General features: G+C 41.0%; 1 protein-coding gene across 6 annotated transcripts in view; it reads left to right on the top strand.

Moving 5' to 3' along the window:
* Positions 1-21,152: 21,152 nt before the first annotated feature.
* The window catches only part of STK35 (serine/threonine kinase 35), a 93,159-nt gene continuing 92,043 nt past the window's right edge, over positions 21,153-22,268 (top strand). For 2 of the 6 annotated variants that reach the window (XM_071211607.1, XM_004476681.5), the window contains exon 1: positions 21,312-21,669. In XM_071211607.1, coding sequence (XP_071067708.1) covers positions 21,364-21,669 — 306 coding nt within the window. In that variant the 5' untranslated portion in view covers positions 21,312-21,363. Of the gene's footprint in view, positions 21,670-21,890; positions 21,977-22,128; positions 22,199-22,268 lie in introns of those variants that run through there. The other 4 variants (XM_071211606.1, XM_071211610.1, XM_071211609.1 and 1 more) reach the window with 4 other exon arrangements.

Raw genomic sequence — 22,268 nt, 5'->3', positions numbered from 1 at the left:
CTCCAAGACTCATAGTACTCAGAATATCAAATGCCAAAGATAAAGAGAAAATTCTCAGAGCACTAAGGGAGAAGCAAACCATCATATACAAGGGATGGATGCCCAGTAAAACTTAATGCAGATTTCTTTTCAGAAACTATGGAGGCAAGAAGACAGTGGTGTGATACAATGAGGATACTGAAAGAGAGAAACTGCCAGCTGAGAATTCTTTATCCAGCAAAATTATCCTTCAAATATGAAGGTGAGCATAAAATATTCACAAACAAACAGAAACTAATAGAGTTTGTAAAAACTTTGCAGGAAATATTAAAGGAAACCTTAGAACCTAAAAGAAAAAGACAGGAGAGAGAGGCCTGGAGGAGAGTGTAGAAGAAAGGATAACCAAAAGAGTAAAAAGACAGATGAAAATAAGGTCTGCTATATGAAAACTAAAGAATAAGGTGGTGGAAGGGAATAATGCATTTACAGTAACATTGTTGAATGTGAATGGATTGAACTCCCCAATCAAAAGATACAGACTGACAGAATAGATTTAAAAAAACACACACACACATACAAACCACCAATATTATGTCTACAAGGGGCTTACCTTCAACCTAGGGATACAAACTGGCTGAAAGTGAAAGGCTGGAAAAAGATATTCCTTGCAAACAGAAACATAAAAAGAGCAGGGATAGTTATATAATATCAGACAATGCAACTTTAAATGCAAAGAAGTTATAAGAGATATAGAAGACCATTATATATTAATAAAAGGAACAATCCATCAGGAAAAAATAACAGTCATAAATATCTATGCACCTAATCAGGTTGCCCCAAAATACATAAGGCAAACTATGGCAAAACTGAAGGGAGAAATAGACATCTCTACAGTAATAGTTGGAGACTTCAATACACCACTCACATCATTAGATAGAACAAATACACAGAAGATCAATAATGAAACAGTGAAGTTGAACAATATGATAATGGAGCTAGACCTAAATAAAAGACATATACAGAACATTGCACCCAAACGCAGCAGGTTCTACATTCTCACGTGCTCATGGATCTTTCTCCAGGATAGACCAAATGCTAGGTCACAATGTAGGTATCAATAAATATAAAAAAATTGAAATTATACAAAGCACATTCTTTGATTAGGATGGAATGAAAATGGAAGTCAATAATATATGGGGAAAAGGTAAATTCACAAATGAGTGGAGGCTGAACAATACACTCCTAAATAATTAGTGCATCAAAGAAGAAACTGTAAGTGAAATTAATAAGACTATAGAGACAAATGAAAATGGAAACAGAACTTACCAGAACTTATGGGATACAGTGAAGGCAGTGCTGAGAGGGTAATTTATAGCCCAAATACCTATATTAGAAAAGAGGAAAATCAGAGATCTAACTGAACAACTGGAGAAACTAGAAAAAGAACAGCAAATCAGTCCCACAGCAAGCAGAAGGAAAAAATAATAAAGATTAGAGCAGAAATAAATGAAATCAAGAGCAAAAATTAGAGAAAATCAACAAACTCAAAAGTTGGTTCTTTGAGAAGATCAATAAAATTGACAAACCCCTAGCTAGACTAACAAAGAAGAAAAAAGAGAAAATGCAAATAAATACAATCAGAAATGAAAGGAAGAAAGTTACAACTGACTCCACATAAATAAAAAGGATTTTAAGAGGATATTATGAGGAACTGTATGCCAACAAACTAGATAATCTAGATGAAATGGACGAATTCCTAGAAATGCACAAAGGACCTACATTTAGGCTACAAGAAATAGAAGAACTTAACAAACCAGTCACATTTAAAGAGATTGAATCCATCATCAAAAATCTCCCAGCAAAGAAAAGTCCAGGACCAGATGCCTTCACAGGTGATTTCTACCAAACATTTCAAAAAGAATTAACACCAGTCCTGTTTAAACTCTTGCAAAAAATTGGAGAGGAGGGAAAATTACCCAACACATTTTATGAAGCCAACATCACCCTACTACCAAAGCCAGATAAAGACATTACAAGAAAAGAAAATTACAAACCAATCTCTCTAGCGAACATAGCTGCAAAAATTCTCAACAAAATACTTGCAAATTGAATCCAACAGCATATCAAAAGATGTATACATCACAACCGAGTGGGATTTATTTCTGGTATGCAAGGCTGGTTCAACATAAGAAAATGAATCAATTCAATACACTACATTAATAAATTGAAGGAAAAAAACCACATGATCATCTCAATCAATTCACAAAAGGCATTTCCAGCATCCTTTCTTGATAAAAACACTTTAAAAGATAGGAATAGAAGGAAAATTCCTCAATATGATAAAAGGCATATGTGAAAAACCCACAGCCAACATCATACTTAATGGGGAAAGATTGAAAGTTTTCCCTCTAAGATTGGGCACAAGACAAGGATGCCTACTGTCACCATTGTTATTCAATATTGTACTAGAAGTTCTAACTAGGCAATTAGACAAGAAAAAAAAATGAAGGTATCCAAATAGGAAGAGAGGAAGTAAAACTCTCACTGTTTGCAAATGACATGATCCTGTATTTAAAATTCTGAAGTATCCATATATTAGCCAAAGGGGTGCTGATGCAAAATAACAGAAATTTGCTGGCCGTTATAAAGGGTATTTATTTAGGGTAGGTGCTTACAGATACCAGGCCATAAAGCATAAATTACTTCCCTCACTAAAGTCTATTTTCGACATGTTGGAGCAAGATGGTTGCCAATGGCTTCTAGGATTCAGGCTTCCTAGATGCCTCCCTCCCAGGGTCTTGCTTCTCTCTGGGTTCAAGGTTCCTTTCTTCCCAGGGCTTGCTTCTTCCTGGGCTCAGGTTTCCTCTCTTCCTGGTATTGGCTTCTCTTTCCTCTGTGAGCTTACTTCCCAGGGCTCTAGGTTAAGGCTTCAGCATCAAACTCCAACACTGAAGACCCTCAACTCTGTTCTTTGCCATGCCTTTTATCTGTGAGACCCCACCCACCAAGGGGCAGGGATTCAATGTCCTAATGATGTGGCCCAATCAAAGCTCTAATCATAACTCAATCATGCCCAGGTACAGAGCAGATTACAAACATCATGAAATATCTGTTTTTGGAATTCAGAACCATATCAAACTGCTACAATCCACAACAAAGCTACTTGATCTAATAAACAAGTTCAGCAAAGTGACAGGATACAAGATCAACATGGGAAAATCAGTAATGTTTCTGTATATTAGTATTGAACAATCTGAGCAGGAAATTGGGGGGAAATTCCATTTACAATAGCAACAAAAAGACTCAGATACCTAGGAATCAATTTAACCAAGGAAGTACAGGACCTACATGCAGAAAACTACAAAACAGTGTTAAAAGGAATTTTAAAAAGACCTAAACAAGCAGAAAGACATTTCATTCATGCACTGGAAGAATATCATGAAGATGTCAATCTTACCCAAACTGATTTATAGATTAAATGAAATACAAATCAAAATTCCAATAGCTTAATTACAGAAACAGAAAAGTCAATTACCAAATTCATTTGGAAGGGAAAGTGCATCCAAACAGACAAAAGCATTCTAAAAAAGAAGAGTAGTGTGAGAGGAATTTCACTGCCTGACCTTGAAACATATTACAAAGCTACAATGGTACCAGCATAAAGATAAACACATCAATCAGTGGAATGGAACTGAGAATCTAGAAATAAACCCTCACATCTCCAGTCAACTATTTTTTGTTTTTGTTTTGTTTTGTTTTTGAAGTACCAGGAGGATGGGAATTGAACCTGGGACCTCATCTGTGGCAAGTGGGTACTCAACCACTAAGCCACATTGGCTTCCCTGGGTTGCTTTTTTTCATTTGTTTTGCTTGTTGTTTGTTTTTGTCTTTTCAGGAGGCATCAAAACTGAACCCAGAACCCCTGTGTGGGAGGCAGACACTCAACCGCTTGAGCTACATGCACTCTGGCCAACTGGTTTTTGACAAATCTACCAAAGCCATGTTAAAGGGACAAAACAGTCTCTCCAACAAATGGTGCTGGGAGAACTAGATAGCCAAAACCAAAAGAATGAAAAAGTACCCCTATCTCACTCCCTATAAAAGAATCAACTCAAAATGATCAAAGACCTAAATATAAAATCTAGGACCATAAAACTACTAGAAGAAAATGTAGAGAAACATCTTAAAGACCTTATGATAGGTGGTGGTTTCTTGGACCTTATACCCAAAGCACGAACAACAAAAGGAAAAATAGATAAATGGAACCTCCTCAAAATTAAGCACTTTCACACCTCATAGGATTTTGTCAAAAGGGTCAAAAGGCAGCCAACTCAATGGGAGAAAATATTTGAAAATCACATATCCAATAAGCATTTAATATCTGTGATATATAAAGAGATGTTACAATTCAACAATAAAAAGACCAACAACTCCATGAAAAAAATGCACAAAAGACTTAAATAGACAGTTGTCCAAAGAAGAAATACAAATGACAAAAAAAAACCCACAAAAAACCCATGAAAAAAATGTTCAACATCACTAGCAATTGGGGAAATGTGAATCAAAGCTCAATGATATATTATTTAGCACCTATTAGCATGGTCACTATTAAAAAGACAGAGAACTACAAGTGTTAGAGAGGATGTGAAGAGATAGAGACACTCACTGTTGGTGGAAATGTAGCATGGTACACCCACTGTGGAGGACTGTTTGGCAGTTCCTAGGAAGTTGAATATAGAATCACCATGTGTCCTGGCAATACCACTATTTGGTACACAACTAGAAGAACTGAGAGCAGTGACACAACCAGACATTTGCACACTGAGGTTCACAGCAGTGTTATTCACAATTGCCAAAAGTTGGAAACAACCCAGGTGTCCATAAACTGATGGAATATTATGCAGCTGTAAGAAGAAATGAAGGGAGGAGGAGGCAAGATGGCGGCTGAGTGAACTTCCCGGTTACTAGCTCCTGGAGGGAATCGGCTGGGAGGCATCGGAGACTCCTTGGGACCGGGCTGTTTCGGGGATTTTTCCTGGTCCCAAGGTGTTTAGACATCGATTTGGAGGGAAGGTAACAGAGAGGATCCATCCGTGAAATATACACGGAGATCCCAGCTCCGTGTGGAGGATTCCCTCCTTGGGTAGGCAGAGCCGAGGCAGCTAGCACCGCGCCGAGCCCCGGCGGGCGGCGGCGAGGTAGCCTAGCTGGGCCGCGGTGGGCAGCGGGCGGGGGATCCGAGCCACGCCGCGGTGGGCGGCGGGCGGGAGAGCCCAGCCGCGCTGTGCCGCGGTGGGCGGCGGGCGAGGGAGCCGAGCCCAGCCGAGCTGCGGTGGGCGGCGGGCGGCGGGCGGGAGGGCCGAGCCGCGCTGCGCCGCCGCGGGCGGCGGGCAAGGGAGCCGAGCCCAGCCTAGCTGGGCCGCGGCGGGCGGGAGAGCCGAGCCGCGCTGTGCCGCGGCGGGCGGCGGGCAAGGGAGCCGAGCCCAGCCGAGCTGCAGCGGGCGGCGGGTGGCGGGCGGGAGAGCCGAGCCGCGCTGTGCCGCGGCGGGCGGCGGGCAAGGGAGCCGAGCCCAGCCGAGCCGAGCCGCGCCGCGGCGGACGGCGGGCGGGGAAGCCGAGCCCAGCTGAGCCGCGGAGGGCGAGGGGGCCGAGCCCAGCCGAGCTCAGTCGAGCCCAGCCGCGCCGCGAGGGCGGCGAGCGGGAGAGCCGAGTCGCGCTGCGCCGCGGAGGGTGGCGGGCAGGGAAGCCGAGCCCAGCCGGGCCCAGCCGAGCCCAGCCAAGCCGCGGAGGGCAGGGGACCGGAGCCCAGCCGAGCCCAGCCAAGCCTGGCGGCGGGGTTTCTGTTCTTTGTTTTTTGGGTTTTTTTTGTTTGTTTGTTTTTTTATTTTATTTTTTATTTTATTTTATTTTATTTTTGTTGTTGTTGTTGTTGTTTTTAATCCTCTCTTTCCTGTCCCCAATATTCTTCTTATACTATTTTATCTTAACAATACAATAGGTCCTACAGGAAATACCTCACATTTGCTGGGTTTCCTCACCCTCCACTGCCTCATTTTTCTGTGAATAGATTTAGCCTATCTACACTATCCCCTTTCCCCTACAACTTGATATCCTCCACCATCTGCTATCTCTCCTATATTCCATCTCCCTTTCTTTGATCCGCAAAGTATCTAACTCTTAATTTCTAATACCTTTGTTTAGTTTTCCATCTGGTATTCGTCCCTGAAACTATTACCTTTCTTTTCTCTTTCCCTCTCTCACGGAAACAATAGCCTCTTAGTACGTACCACATTCCTCCCATATTCAGTCGTCTACCTCATTATAGGTACTTTCCTACTACTATAACTCTACACAATTTACATGATCTAGCCTCCATCCTCCCAGAACTCATATTGTTGCTTTGTTAACATATATCACCAATACTACTTCACACTTTTTCCTCCCTTACACAATTGCCTTTCCCCAGCACTAATACTTTCCTTTAAAGTGAGCTTAACTAGCAATAAGAAATTGGAATAAGAAGAACAAAGTGACAAAGAGAAGATATAACACTTACGCAAAAACAACAGCTAATTAATCTCCAAGACTAGACAAAGAAGCTAAGGAACTGATTAAACCCGTCAAGAAAAAATGTTGACAAGACAGCAACAAAAATCTACAAACCAAACCAGTAATCAGGAAAACATGCCTGAATCCAATCAGGAAGGGGGGCAGGACTTCGCACAAGCAATGAAAGATCTCAGATCATTTATCACCGACAAATTTGATGAAGTAATGAAAGAGGTTAACAGCATGAAGACAACACTTGGAGGGGAAATTGCAGACATGCGCAAAAAAATAACAGATATGATGGAAATGAACACCACAATTCAAGAAATCAAAAATACACTTGCAGCAAATATCAGCAGACTAGAAGAGGCAGAGCAGAGAATTAGTGATGTGGAAGACAGTGCATTGGAAATCAAACAGATAGTAGAAGTGGTCAATAAAAAGGTAGAAAAAATCCAGATAGGACTTAGGGACCTGAATGATAACGCAAAATGCTCAAACATACGTATTATAGGCATTCCAGAAGGAGAAGAGAAGGGAAAGGGGTCAGAAGGACTGTTGCAGGAAATAATGAATGAAAACTTCCCAAATCTACTGAAAGAGACAGATGTACATATCCAAGAAGCACAGCGCACTCCACTGGTCATAAACCCCAACAGGCCCACCCCAAGACATATACTTGTCAAATTATCCAATGCTCAAGACAAAGAAAAAATCCTAAAAGCAGCAAGAGAAAAGAAAACCATAACATACAAGGGAAACTCCATAAGATTAAGTGCTGATTTCTCATCTGAAATGATGGAGGCAAGAAGGCAGTGGTATGATATAGTCAAGGTACTAAAGGAAAAAAATTTCCAACCAAGAATACTCTATCCAGCTAAACTAGCATTCAAAAATGATGGAGAGTTCAAAATATTCACAGATAAATAGAAACTGAAAGAGTATATGAACAAGAAACCTCCCCTTCAAGAAATTCTTAAGGGAGTTCTGCAGGAAGAAAGGAAAAAACAGGACAGTCAGAGATGGAGGAGAGTGTAAAAGCAACAAGAAAGACAAAAATAGAAGGGGAAAATAAAATAATACAAACAAATTATAACAAACACAAATCCAACCAAAATATGGCTACCATAAATAACTCTCTAAACGTAATAACACTGAATGTCAACGGACTAAACTCACCTATCAAAAGATTCAGACTGGGACACTGGATAAGGAAATACGACCCATCTATATGCTGTCTAAAAGAGACACATCTTAGACCCAGAGACTCATGGAGGTTGAAAGTGAATGGCTGGAAAACAATCATACAAGCAAACAACAACCAAAAAAAGGCAGGAGTAGCTATATTAATATCAGACAAAATAGACTTTAAATGCGAAACAATTGTGAAGACAAAGAAGGATACTATATTTTAGTGAAAGGGACAATCTGTCAAGAAGATCGAACAATCATAAATATTTATGCTCCTAACAAGGGCGCCTCTAAATATGTGAGGCAAATGCTGGAAAAACTAAGTGAAAGAATAGATGCATCTACAATTATAGTGGGGGATTTTAATACACCACTATCAACTCTGGACAGAACATCTCAAAAGAGAATCACTAAAGAAACAAAACATTTGAACAGTATATTAGAAGAGCTGGATCTAATAGACATATATAGATCATTACACCCAAACACAGCAGGATATACATTTTTCTCAAGCGCACATGGAACATTCTCCAAGATTGACCATATGCTAGGCCACAAAGAAAGGCTTAATGAATTCAGAAAGATCGAAATCATACAAAACAATATCTCTGACCACAGTGGAGTGAAGCTGGAAACTTGCAAGGGACAGAGACCCAGACTCCACACGACAATTTGGAAATTAAACAGCACACTCTTAGAAAAACAGTGGGTCAAAGAGGAAATCTCAAAAGAAATAAATGACTACCTTGAAATAAATGATAATGATAACACAACATACCAAAATTTATGGGATGCAGCAAAAGCGGTACTGAGAGGGAAATTTATAGCCATAAATTCATTTATCAAAAAAGAAGAAAGAGCAAAAATTGGAGAACTAACTGCACTTTTGACAGAATTAGGAAAACAACAACAAAGTAACCCAACAGGAAGAAGAAGGAAGGAAATAACAAAGATAAGAGCAGAACTAAATGAAATAGAAAATAAGAAAGCACTTGAAAAAATAAACAAGACCAAGAGCTGGTTTTTTGAGAAGATCAACAAAATTGACAAACCTTTAGCGAAACTAACAAAGAAAAAAAGAGAAAAGATGCAAATACACAAAATAAGAAATGAGAAAGGTGATATCACCACTGACCCCACAGAAATAAAGACTATCATAAGAGGATATTTTGTAAAACTATATTCCAAACAAAAATGACAATTTAGAGGAAATGGACAAATTCCTAGAAACACATAAGCAGCCCATACTGACGAAAGAAGAAATTGATGATCTTAACAAACCAATCACAAGCAAAGAGATAGAATCAGTCATTAAAAATCTCCCAACTAAGAAGAGCCCAGGGCCAGATGGCTTCACAGGTGAATTCTACAAAACATTCCGGAAAGAACTAACACCAATCCTGTTGAAACTATTCCAAAAAATCGAAACAGAAGGAACACTGCCTAATTCCTTCTATGATGCCAACATTACCCTAGTACCAAAGCCAAACAAAGACACCACAAGAAAGGAAAATTACAGACCAATTTCTCTAATGAACCTAGACGCAAAAATACTTAACAAAATACTTGCTAATCGTATTCAACAACACATTAAACAAATTATACACCATGACCAAGTGGGATTTATTCCAGGTATGCAAGGATGGTTCAACATAAGAAAATCAATCAATGTAATACACCATATAAACAGATTGAGAGAAAAAAACCACATGATTATATCTATAGATGCAGAAAAGGCATTTGACAAAATACAGCACCCCTTCCTGATAAAAACACTCCAAAAGATCGGAATACAAGGAAACTTTTTGAACATGATAAAGAGTATATATGAAAAACCGAAAGCCAACATTGTTTATAATGGCGAAATCCTGAAATCCTTCCCTCTAAACTCAGGAACAAGACAAGGATGCCCATTGTCTCCGCTCCTATTTAACATTGTCTTGGAAGTACTTGCTCGAGCACTGAGACAAGAACCAGGTATAAAAGGCATTCAAATTGGAAGGGAAGAAGTCAAAATTTCATTATTTGCAGATGACATGATCCTATATATAGAAAACCCTGAGAGATCTACAACAAAGCTCCTAGAACTCATAAATGAGTTTAGTAAAGTCGCAGGTTATAAGATCAATGCGCAAAAATCAGTAGCATTTCTATACACCAATAATGAGCAAGATCAGGAGGAAATCAAGAAACAAATACCATTCACAATAGTAAATAAAAAAATCAAATACTTAGGAATAAATTTAACTAAAGAGGTAAAAAACTTATACATCGAGAACTATACAAGATTGTTCAAGGAAATCAAAGAAGACCTAAATAAATGGAAGAATATTCCCTGTTCATGGATAGGAAGACTGAATATTATTAAGATGTCTATCCTACCAAAACTGATCTACACATTCAATGCAATCCCAATAAAAATCAACACAGCCTTCTTTAAGGAACTAGAAAAACTAACTATGAAATTTATTTGGAATAGAAAGAGGCCCGAATAGCCAAAGACATATTGAAAAAGAAAAACGAAATAGGAGGAATCACACTTCCTGACTTCAAAACATACTACAAAGCTACAGTAGTGAAAACAACATGGTACTGGCATAAGGAGAGACACACAGACCAATGGAATCGAATTGAAAGTTCAGATATAGAACCTCATGTATATAGCCATATAATATTCGATAAAGCCACCAAACCCTCTCAACTGGGAGAGAATGGCCTATTCAACAAATGGTGCCTGGAGAACTGGATAGCCATATGTAAAAGAATGAAAGAGGATTACCATCTCACACCTTATACAAAGATCAACTCAAGATGGATCAAAGACCTAAATATAAGAGCCAAGACCATAAAGACCTTAGAAAGCAGTGTAGGGAAACATCTACAGGACCTTGTAATAGGAAATGGCTTCATGAATATCACACCAAAAGCACGAGCAGCAAAAGAACAAATAGATAAATGGGACTACCTCAAAATTAAAGCCTTCTGCACCTCAAAGGAGTTTGTCAAGAAAGTAAAAAGGGAACCCACACAATGGGAGAAAATATTTGGCAACCATATATCTGATAAGAGACTTATAACTTGCATATATAAAGAACTCATAAATCTTGAAAACAAAAAGATAAACAACCCATTTAAAAAATGGGAAAAAGACTTAAACAGACACTTCTCCAAAGAAGAAATACAAATGGCTAGAAAGCACATGAAAAAATGCTCCAAATCTCTAGCAATCAGGGAAATGCAAATCAAAACTACAATGAGATACCATCTTACTCCCATAAGATTGGCAGCCATGAAAAAAACAGTAGAATACAAATGCTGGAGAGGATGTGAAGAAAGGGGAACACTCATCCATTGCTGGTGGGAATGCAGAAGGATCCAACCATTCTGGAGGACAGTTTGGCGGTTTCTCAAAAAATTATCCATAGATTTGCCATATGACCCAGCAATACCACTGCTGGGTATATACCCATCAGATCTGAAAACAAGGACACAAACCGATATATGTACACCAATGTTCATAGCAGCATTGTTCACTATCGCCAAAAGTTGGAATCAATCCAAATGTCCATCAACAGATGAGTGGATCAATAAAATGTGGTATATACACACAATGGAATACTACTCAGCTGTAAGAACCAATACACTACAATCGCACGTGATAACATGGATGAACCTTGAGAATCTTATGTTGAGTGAAGCAACTCAGGCATTGAAGGACAAATACTATATGACCTCAATGATATGAAATAAGTTAACTGCCTCAGAGAGCTAGAGTCTGGAAAAGTGGCTTACAGGAAATCGGGGGGTGGAGGAAGGATGTGAGTTAATGTCTGCAGGGGTGGAATCTGTGATGAGCTGGCGGTAAGTATGAGCACAAAGAAGGGACAAAATGGGGGCAAGGGGGTACCTTCGGGTGGGGTTTTCTGGGTTTGAGGGGGGCTGGGGATGGGAAGAGGGGTAATATTGTCCAAGAAATAGTTGGGAGGGAGGGTCAACATACGAATATGGGAGAGTGTCAGAAGTTCGTTGAGAACTAAATGTTGAGTAAAATGTATCAAAGTATAAGTAGGAGGGTTATCTGGTTAGGACGCTCAGGGGGTATGATCTGATGCGTGACGGACTCCGGAGGGAATAGCTGAAGGCTCATTTTGCCAAGGTGGGTTCTACCATTGGGTGGGGTGGACCCATATCCTGGGGAAGACTAATGCCGTTGAATAGAGAGAACTGTATCTCTCGTGAGAAAGGATGCCTCCCAGGGTATTAGATTGGCAGGCGTTGTGGGCCCTAAGGGGAGGGGAAAATGGATGTGGAATGGATGGAACAAAGGTAAATAAGGGGGAAAAAGAGGAGTTATGTGAGAGTACACGAGGATGAATATAAAACAGCTAATATTACACCAAAAACATATAGGGGACGACAGACTAATAATGAAAACCATAAGACAAAACATAGAATAACTAAAAAATTTAGAAAACTGTACAGCCTAAAATATGGAGTAAGCACAAATGTCACCTTGTTTGAAAACTATAGTGTTGGAATCTGTACATCAGCTTCAGGAAATATGATATGAATAAGTTAAAAGATTATTGCTGTGCAAGGGAAAAGGTTTTATGGTGGATCTGGGGAAATACTGTATATTGTATATATGAATTTCGGTGATCTAAGACTCTTCTGAAGCTGACATTATGTTGGGATTCACTTTACGGGAAGTTTTGGATCACAGAGTGGTTCAACAATGGCAGCGGAGGAATACTGATATGGGATGTTATTGACAGGATATATATGGTTGACAGGGAGTTATACAGGGCATATGCCCAGGGTATATGGTAATGTCTATATATACTCATAGTGGAAACAAAAACAACAGCTGGGGGGGTACTGGGCTCCTGGCCGGGGGGTCACTGTTGTGGGCCCTGGGAGAGCAGCGGCAATCCTCCAGGTGCAACGGCAAGAACCAGGAAGGAAGGAGGGACCAACAGTGGGCTCGTGATACTAATGGTTACACTTTTGAGCCTATACACCTGCAATAAGAACAAGGCCTAGAGTAGCATTGTGCCTGGGGGTTTCCTCCTGACAGCCTGCATGTTACTCAAATGTGGCCACTCTCACAGCCAACTCAGTGTGTAGATGCGATGCATTCCCCCCAGCGTGGGACATGACACCCGGGGATGAGCCTCCCTGGCACCGAGGGATCACTACCACATACCAGCTGAAGAAGCAACTAGAAAATGACCTTGAATTAAAGATTCAATGCGGAACAGCAGAATATACCTGTCTACATATAATGACATGACTTCGGGAAGCTGTTTGACCTAATGTAAGGGGGAAATGGAAAGGAGAAATGAGATTATAAGGCTGTGAGTCTCTAAAAAAGAGTCTGGAGGTTGTCAGAAGGAATACCCCTATGTACAACTGAATAGAGTCTAAGAGACAGATAAGGTAGATACAACCCCAGGTATTGGTTCTTTTGAGGGATAAAGAGACCCACGGGTTCTATGGTCATGGCAGAAGGGGTTCACTGCCATGAAAGATAGCCCTTCTTTGGAGCTGGTGTTTCTGCGTGATGGAATTGGACTCAGAGGGGATCTCTTTTCACAAGACTTGCATGCTACTTTATTGGAATTGTAGTCAGTGCTGGGTTTAAGATATATGTAGGGGATTTGAATCTCTGGACTGATAATATGACACCCAGGCCCAGAGCCTCAACAGACTTTAGCTCCTACACTTTGATTTATTGGACTTACTCCACTCAGCTAACATGGAGTTGAAGAAGGTCAACCACCACAACATGGAGCCTAGAGTGTCTACAACTGGAAGCGGGAGGAGTGCATCCAGTACCCATATGGAATCTAAGCCCTCACTTGACATAGATGTGCAATGGACACAACCAATCCAATGTCCACAGAGAAAATGTGGAATGGGTGTGGGAACGGTAGCCATGGTGGCTGCTGGGTGTGGGGAACGGGAGGAGGAGATGAGATGTGGAGGCGTTTTCGGGACGTGGAGTTGTCCTGGATGGTGCTTCACGGACAATTACGGGACGTTGTAGATCCCCCCGGGGCCCACTGGATGGAGCGTGAGAGAGTCTGGGCTATGATGTGGACCGTTGACTATGGGGTGCAGTGATGCTCAGAGATGAACTTGCCAGGTGCAGTGGCTGTGTCGTGATGATGGGAGAGAGTGTTGCTGTGGGGGGAGTGGGGGGCAGGGGCGGTGGGGTTGAATGGGACCTCATATTTTTCATAATGTAATTAAAAAAAAATAAATAATTTTTAAAAAATTAAAAATAAATAAATAAAAATTAAAAAAAAAAAAAAGAAGAAATGAAGTTGTAAAGCATATGACAACATGGATGAACCTGGAGGACATTATGTTGAGTGAAGCAAGCCAAACACAAAAGGACAAATACTGTATGATTGCTTTTATGAACGAAACATATTGTGAAATCTCATGGAGTTAATAACTTGAATATGGATCACCAGAAAATAGAATGAGGTCAGAGAATGTAAAGATGAGGGTTAACTTGTGCAAGAATAGCCAGAAATAGAAGCCAAGTACAGCAGGGGAAGTATAAGGAGATTGGAAGATGAAAAATTTTCTTGTTTGTTTGTCTGTTATTATTTATTATTATTATTGAAATAATGAAAATGCTGTTATGATTGCAGTGATGAACATCTGTGATTATACCAAATATCATTGATGGTATACTTTGGATGAACTATATTCTTTATTAACATGTATCGATAAAATTAATTTGTTTTTTAAAAATCATACCAAAAATACATACATATGAAGTTGAAATGATAAAAAATGATGTTGGAAGTGAAAGAATCACCAGAACCCAGAGCCCTAGAGAGAATCCTTCTTGGCATGTAGAGTGTTATGTATCAAATGTTTCCTTTATGCATAAACTAACATTTATGTAATGACTTGAGACCACAAACTTGGAATAGGATATGCCTGGGTTAGTGATAGGCCTTGAGAAAGTCACTTAACCTCTGTGCCTTAGTCTCTGTGTAAAGTAGATATAATAATTAAACCTGCCCTGTAGACTTATTGGGATTATAAATTAGAATATATAGACCTAGGACAGCCCCACATATGGAGAAATAACTCAATAAAGGCTAACAAGTATATATACATTTTTAAACAAGGTAGGTTATACTGCAGATTTTATTTCATATTTGCTCTTTTATGTAACAATATATTGTGAACATTTGTTCTGTGGGTGTACATACAGATCTAATTCCTTGTTCCTGATGCCCAATTATATTCAGATGGATGGCTGAATGCAACCATTCCCCAGCTATTAGCACTTGAGTGTTTTCTAAAATGTTATTATTAAGAATGGGCACAGTAAAAACCCTTATTGCACATCTGTTTTTCCATACTTCGGTAAAATATTTTTCAGGAGAAATTCCTAGAAATAGCATTGCTGGATATCGAAGTGTACGCATTTTTAAAAAATGTATTAATAAACAATGAGTTACAAAATTGCCTTCCAAAAAGATTGTAGCACAACACTTTGAGGAAGGAGGGTACTTTGTTGCCTTATGGTTTTGTATGTTTCAACCAGATTTCCCAATAATTTGTTTTGGATGTCCTAGTAGTTGCAAAATTAAGGCCTCTTAATTCAGAATTAAGGACTCTACCCTGCTAGTTCCAAAGTCATAAACAATTGCTAAGAACTTAGCTATCAATTTCCTGCACCAAATATTCGGAAGCATAACCTGATGAAGACTTTTATGCTATTCCCATATTGGGAGAGGAAGAAATGTTGGAATTTGAACATTTGAAATTGGAATAATCCATTCGGTTTTGGAAACAGGGTGGCTGTAGCTGCACCAATCTTTGTTTTCTGTGAATTGGGTCCCTCATTTCACAGATATGAGGCCCTCCCTGTTGAGTCTGCTGGATGCATTGTCTCTCCATCCCCCAAGTGTGCAGGGAGCACTACCAGAAACCCTCAGCATGCATTTAAGTAAAACAGGGACAGCAGGTGGACCTCTCTGGCCAGAAGCTGAACAGTGCTACCAAGCTGACAGGCAGCTTCTGTGGTGGCTATGCCCACGGTCACTGCTCTTTTTAATTTCCATTTAATCCAATTAGTAAATGTACGTTATGTTTAAGAGTTAGAATTTATGAGGCTTATAACAAAAATCCCCCATCCAACCCTCAAGTCCCATCTCATGGAGCACTAATTCAATGCTGTCACTCCATAACTTCTTCTAGTATTTCTTCTTGATTTTTCAGTTTTAGACCTTTTCTATTAACTTACAGTATAGAAGAGAAGGGTTTAGTTTTCTTCTCTCTCACACATACACTTCCCCTCCCTAATTTTCCCCAAATAATTACATCATAATTTTTGGTTAAATCAGTGTACAGTTTTTACATTATGTCAATGTAATATTATTTCTAACCAAGTGTTGTAGTTTATAATGATTACAATGTTATTCTTATAAATTGTTTGTGGTTTTCGTGGCTTTAATAATCACCTCACATCTTATTTGCTTAGTTTTCTATGTAAAAGCTTCAATTCACCCCCAAATTCTTTGTCAGAACTCAACTCCTCTACAATTGCCTCAGTTTTGTGCTCAGTCTAGGGGCAGTATAGTATAATGTAGTGGTCCTTAAAGTGTGGTCCCCAAACCAGCAGCATCAACATCAGAATCACGTGGGACTTTATTAGAAATACTAATTATTGGGTCCCACTCCAGACCTATTGAATCAGCCACTCTGGGAGTGGGACCCCTCAACCAGCCCTCCACATGATGCCCTCACGGGTCAAGCTTGGGAACCACTAGAATGGTGATTAAACCCTAAAGTTGCCTGGATTCAAGTCCCAGTCATTCTCCTCATTTATAGGGCAACTTCCAATCCTCACTCTCCCCATTCACAAAAGGAAGACAAAAACACTCTCTCATGGCGAGTTACATGGTGTTAGCCATCATGTTTGTCCTGGAGCCCTCAGAACTCCAGCTCCAAGACAGGAGAGGAGCCTGCTGCATGCTTTTCCCCAGCCCTTCCCAGTATACCCTGTTCCCAGAGTGGCCCCTACACTGAGGCACCACCTCAGTCTTCTGTCCGTCAGCACCTCCCTCACCCCCACCAGCCATACCCTCACTGCTCTGCCTTCTCACTCTGGGAACAGGTCTTAACATAATAACCTATCTGAGCCTGGGCTCCCTCATCCGTGAAAAGGAGTAACAATTGTGGCCTGCTGTATCACTGACCATGGTGCTTGGTATACAGCAAGAGCTCAATAAATCCAAAGTCCTTATTACCATGACCCACAGTTCTCTGCCTCATGACAGCTCTCCCCCTCATTTCTCACCACTCTTCCTCCCATTCACCAGCTGCAGCCACACTGGCCTTCTTGCACGCTTCCTCATCAGTGCCTTTGCACTTGCTCTTCCCTCTGACAGGTATGCTTTTCCAGTAGATATGCATTTGGCTTGTTCTTTCACTTAAACCAAGTCTCTCTACTCAATGGTTACCTCCTTAGAGAGTTCTCCCCAAACCATCCATTCCAAAATAGCACTCACCCCCTCCCTTGTTATCCTTTTAACCATTGTGTCATCCTTCATAGGACTAATTTTATTTAGAATCACATAGTTTCATTAAGTCTTATTTTCTCTGTCAGCTCCTCAAAGGTTTTGTACCCCAGCTAAAACAGTGTCTGGCACACAGCATGGACTCAAAAAATATTAGCTGAAATGAATAACTTTCTTATGCTAAGTGTAGTCGTTTCTTATTCAGCCAATATGAGTGGATTTTAGCTCCAGTACTAGACCTAGAGCTCCTTGAGTGTAGGGGCACAACTGACGGTCCCACATTCTTCACAGTTGTCTGTAGGCAGTAACTGGGCATTAGCAAATGAATGGCTTCCCTTCCACATCCCAGGCCTACTGGAAGGGACTAAAATCTCAAGGCTACCTTTCCCTTTTCCATCATTTCTGTCCCTAAATATTGACTGAGAGCCAGCCATGTCTGAAACTCCAAGGATACCAAGACAGGCATGTTTATCAATAGTGAAAAGTGTTCATAGCTTGCTGCAAGTGTTCACAGTTTTAGTTTTAGGTTGGCTGGCTCATTGAAAGTCATATCTGCTCAAATGAGTGGGGTGGGGTGATGCGAAGAGCCTGGGGCCTCAGTTGAACCCCAGCTGTGTAAACTCCATCCTCAGTTTCTTCATCTATAAAATGGGGCTAATGATAGCAAGTACCTTACATTGTCATGAGAATTCTTTGTTAATCCCTGTCCCCTATTAAAAAAAAAAAAAAAAAATCCCTCTCCCCAACAGGTAGTAATCATTAATAAATGTTGTTAGCTATTAGTCATAACAGTAATTTAAGCAAAACCAAAATAATTGATTAAGTCATCGACTGTTTCTCAAATAATTAGATTTTTTGTACAGTATACAAAAGGATTCACATTCTTTGTGGTTCTCCCAAAACTTTAGATCTAATCCCTCTCAAAATTCAGGCAGGGAAACTAGCTGTGAGAGGGACTCCTGACCTTGCTCAATGCAGAGAGTCAGCTGATGGCAGACCTGGGACAAGCACCCTGCCTGGCCCAGGGGCAAGGGCTGTAAGATACATCCTTTTGCCCTTAAACCTTCTGACCTGTAATGATACATGGCTGCAGGATTTTGGTTTGTTGTTTTGGCTTTTAAATCAACTTTACAGAGCTATAAGTTACATACAATAAAATCCCATCATCCAGAAAATTCCCTCCTGCCCTTTAGTAGACAATTCACACCCTCAAAGACAACCACTGAAACGATTTCTGCCAACATAGATCAGTACTGCTTGACTTCATATAAATGGGGTCATAGAGCATATACTTTTTGCCTCCAATTTTTTACAATAGTTTTATGAGGTAAAATTTATGTACAATAGACTGCACATATTTAAAGTGCAAAATTTTAAGAGTTTTGACGATTTTCCCCATTAAAATCATCCCCGTAATCGAGAAATGAACACACCCAAGAAGTTTCCTAATGCCTCTTTGTATTCCATCCCTCCCTCCCCACCCAAAACATTCATCTGTTTTCTGTCTCTCTAAATCAGTGTTCATTTCCCAGAATTTTATATGGAATCATCCAGTATGTACTCTTTTGGCCCTGGCTTCTTTCACAGGGAGTAATTACTTTGATTTACCCATATTTTTGCAAGTATCAGTACTTCATACTCACCCGCCTTTTCTTTTTTTTTTTTTTTGCTTAGTACTTGATTGAATGGGAAAACCACAATTTGTTTATCCCTTCATTTATTGATGACCATTGGAGCATTTTCCAATTTGGGGCTATCATGGAAAAAGCCTCTATGCACACTCCTATACAAGTCTATTTGTGAATATGTTTTCATTCATCTTGGGTAAATACTTAGGCAGGGAATTGCTGGGCTATAGGGTAGATATATATTTAATTCTACTAGTAATATAGCCTGTGCATAAATCCAAACTTATTTTATATCCAAATATGCCTAGAAAGCCAATTGAGAAGTATAAACTCTATGGGCTTTGGACATTCAGGGAGGATGTAAGCCAAATGTGCTAAAAGCCTACCTGGAATGTGGGTGGTTCTGCTAAAAGCAGACTTGGAATGTGGGGAATATGTGTGAAATCAAGCTTACCTGGAGGAAATAACCTATCTAATACTCAGATAAAACACTTGAAGAAACTAACAAAAAGTCTTTTTGCCTACAAGCACCGTTTGTCTCCCTACTCTTATTTCCTCTGTATAAAAGGGACCCAAAAATTCTATTCAGGGCTCAGTTTTTATTAGGAGAGGAGTCTGCCTAGTTCAGCCAGTCGAAATAAACTATCATCCTTCTCAGAGTTCTTGTGTCCTGGCCTTCCGATACTACGTACACCCGACTTCTCTGCTACTACATTGGAAACTGTCAAATTGTTTTTCCAAAGTGATTGAATCATTTTACACTCTCACCAATTGACTGAAATTTGACATCAAACTTGTTCCACCCTCAAAGCTTTTGTATTTGCTATTCTCTCTTCCTGGAGTGCTAGTTTTAGTATGACTGGCTTATTGACATTCATATCTCAGTTCAAATATCTAATTCCAAAGAGGTCTTCCAATCATCATTTTGCAAGCATTGCTACAATAATAGATTCAGGCAGTCATCATCAATGAATGGTAAAATCAGTAGGTGAAAGTCTGATGAAGAACAGGATATTTAAATACTCCCAAAATCCATACCCTCAAGAAAATTATTAACTACAAAAGAAAAAAAGTTAGTAGCTTTACAGTGGAGTGACTTAGCAAATGCCGCCTTAACCAAAGTAACAAAGTTAACATCACTAATATTGGGACAAACCATTGTCACTTGGCTCCTAATTAGAAGCATTGAGGAAACTTTTCTCAATGCTATTCCTGTCCAAAATGTGTACCTGAATCTAATCATAAGGAAATAACATATAAATCCAAACTTAAGAACATTCTACAAAATAACTAGCTAGTATTCTTCAAAAATGTCAAGGTTGTGAAAGAAAAAGTAGAGGTAACTGTCCACCGCCCTCTCCTCAGCGACTTGGAATGGTGCCTAGCACATTACAGGTAGTCAATAAATATCTAGATTCAGTAAACAAATATTTATTCTGCACCTACTAGGCAATGGGGTACGAAGTAGTGAACAAAATATTCAAAAATCCATACCTAAATGGAGTTTATATTGAGCTCTCTTGTTGTAGAAGATGAGAGAGGTTCAGTTATTTGCGTATAGAAAGGCCAGGACTCAGGAATGATTTTGAGAATGAAAAAATGACTTATTGATGGCCGGCTGGAATCAGGAGCTTTCTGTTTCAAACGGGAGACTCGGGGCAAGATTTTTGAGTTCCTTTTATACAGAGAGGAAGGGCCAAATGGTTATTTTGTTTTAGTGCTCAATAGGCTTGAATTAATATATATCTTCCACATCCTAGGTTAGCTTTTAGCATGGCCTTCATACATTCTAGATAAGCTTTTAGCACATTTGGTCCGCATTTTTATAGAGTTTGCATTGCTAAATTGTTTCTCCAGGACTGGAGTTGTTGTCATAGTTATCAAGGGCAGGGCTGCAGTTCTCACTGTCCCAAATGCATGACACAGAAAACAGACCACTCAGGTTATCTAAGAATATATGAACAGCACCCCCTCTTTCCCCCCCCCTCCCCCCCAACTCATAGCCTACATCACGCTCAGTCCCACACGCGATTAGACACTTCATTTCATTTAGTCCTTCTAATTCTGGGAGATAAAGCCGATTTTACCCATTTCTGAGGAGGCAACTGATGTTCAGAGAAGGGTAATAACTTGCCCAATATCACGAAGGCAGGGCCGGGATTCCCACCCATTCCGCACAGTTCCCAGGCACGAGCTATAAATCAATCAACCCGACCAAGCCAATCACCCAATCAGTATTTATTAGGCGCCTACTGCGCGCGGTCCCTATTCATGTAGAGCCAGCGAGCAGAGAGCAGTCTGCGGCGCTACTGAGACTCCCAGGCCCCGGCTGATTAAGGGAATTTGGCGCCTAATTTTTGTTAGTAGGGTGTTGAGTATTCTCGCCAGTGATTGGGCCCCAGCGCGACGAGTGCCCTGCGTCTGGCTGCGGCTGCTCTGTCGACCTCCGCGGGACCCGGGCGATGGGCCACCAGGAGTCCCCGCTAGCCCGAGCGCCGGCGGGAGGTGCGGCTTATATAAAAGAGTTATGTAAAGGGCTCGGCCAGCGCGAACACGTGGGGAATCGCGGCAGCCTGGGCGGCCCGTCTTCCTCTGCGAGAGCCGCTGCCACGACCGGTGCAGAAGCAGGATTCGTCACACGCCCGGCCCTGGCCACCGCCTCTTGCTCAGCTAAGTCCCGGAGGCATTCCCGGCTCGGAACGGACCATCCCCAGCCGGCGACTCTAGAGGGGAAACGGGGCGCCCGGAAAAGGAGGGGCGCCGGCCAGGTAAGGGCGCGGCCCGCGGAGCAAAGGCAAGCACCTTGGCCGAAGCTGCTTCCGCCGTCTTGGGCGCTTGGGGCGGGCCAGCCGGCCCCCGGGCTTGGCGCGCTCAGGGACGCCGAACTTGTAAGCCAAACCCCTCACCCCGCCATCCAGGGGGACTTGGACGGGTCCGCTGGGCGAAGCTCGGGCTTAATTCAGGGGACTGTTTACACTTGGGAGAACACAAGGCGGGACGCGGGGAAGTGTTATTCAGGGGATCAGGAAGGGAAAAATATTTCAACACTCAGAATTACGCCTTAAGGTGATCTTCGTAAGTCTTGAAGACGTTCGGTCCTTGTTTTTTTGTTTTTTGTTTTCCTGTTCCTACGCGATAAACTGACCGAGAAAGCGGCGTGTGTTTGCTTTCCTTTCCGGTTCCCCCTGGGAGCCACTGCTCTGTGGTTCCGTCTTTCCCGCTTTCCCCTCCCATCCCCCCGTTCAATCAGCTGCAGTGGTTTCAGTCTTAAAGGGGCCCTGACGGACCGAGGAGGAGGTGGGACGCCCTGCGGCCTGCGCTTGTCGTTTCCCTGCTTCAGCCTGGTCGCTTAACTGATTCTTTTTCT

The sequence above is a fragment of the Dasypus novemcinctus genome, chromosome 24 (assembly GCF_030445035.2).
Source record: "Dasypus novemcinctus isolate mDasNov1 chromosome 24, mDasNov1.1.hap2, whole genome shotgun sequence".
NCBI classification, from domain to species: domain Eukaryota; kingdom Metazoa; phylum Chordata; class Mammalia; order Cingulata; family Dasypodidae; genus Dasypus; species Dasypus novemcinctus.
Note: the sequence above shows the minus strand (reverse complement) of the source record. Positions and strands in the feature narration are given on the sequence as shown.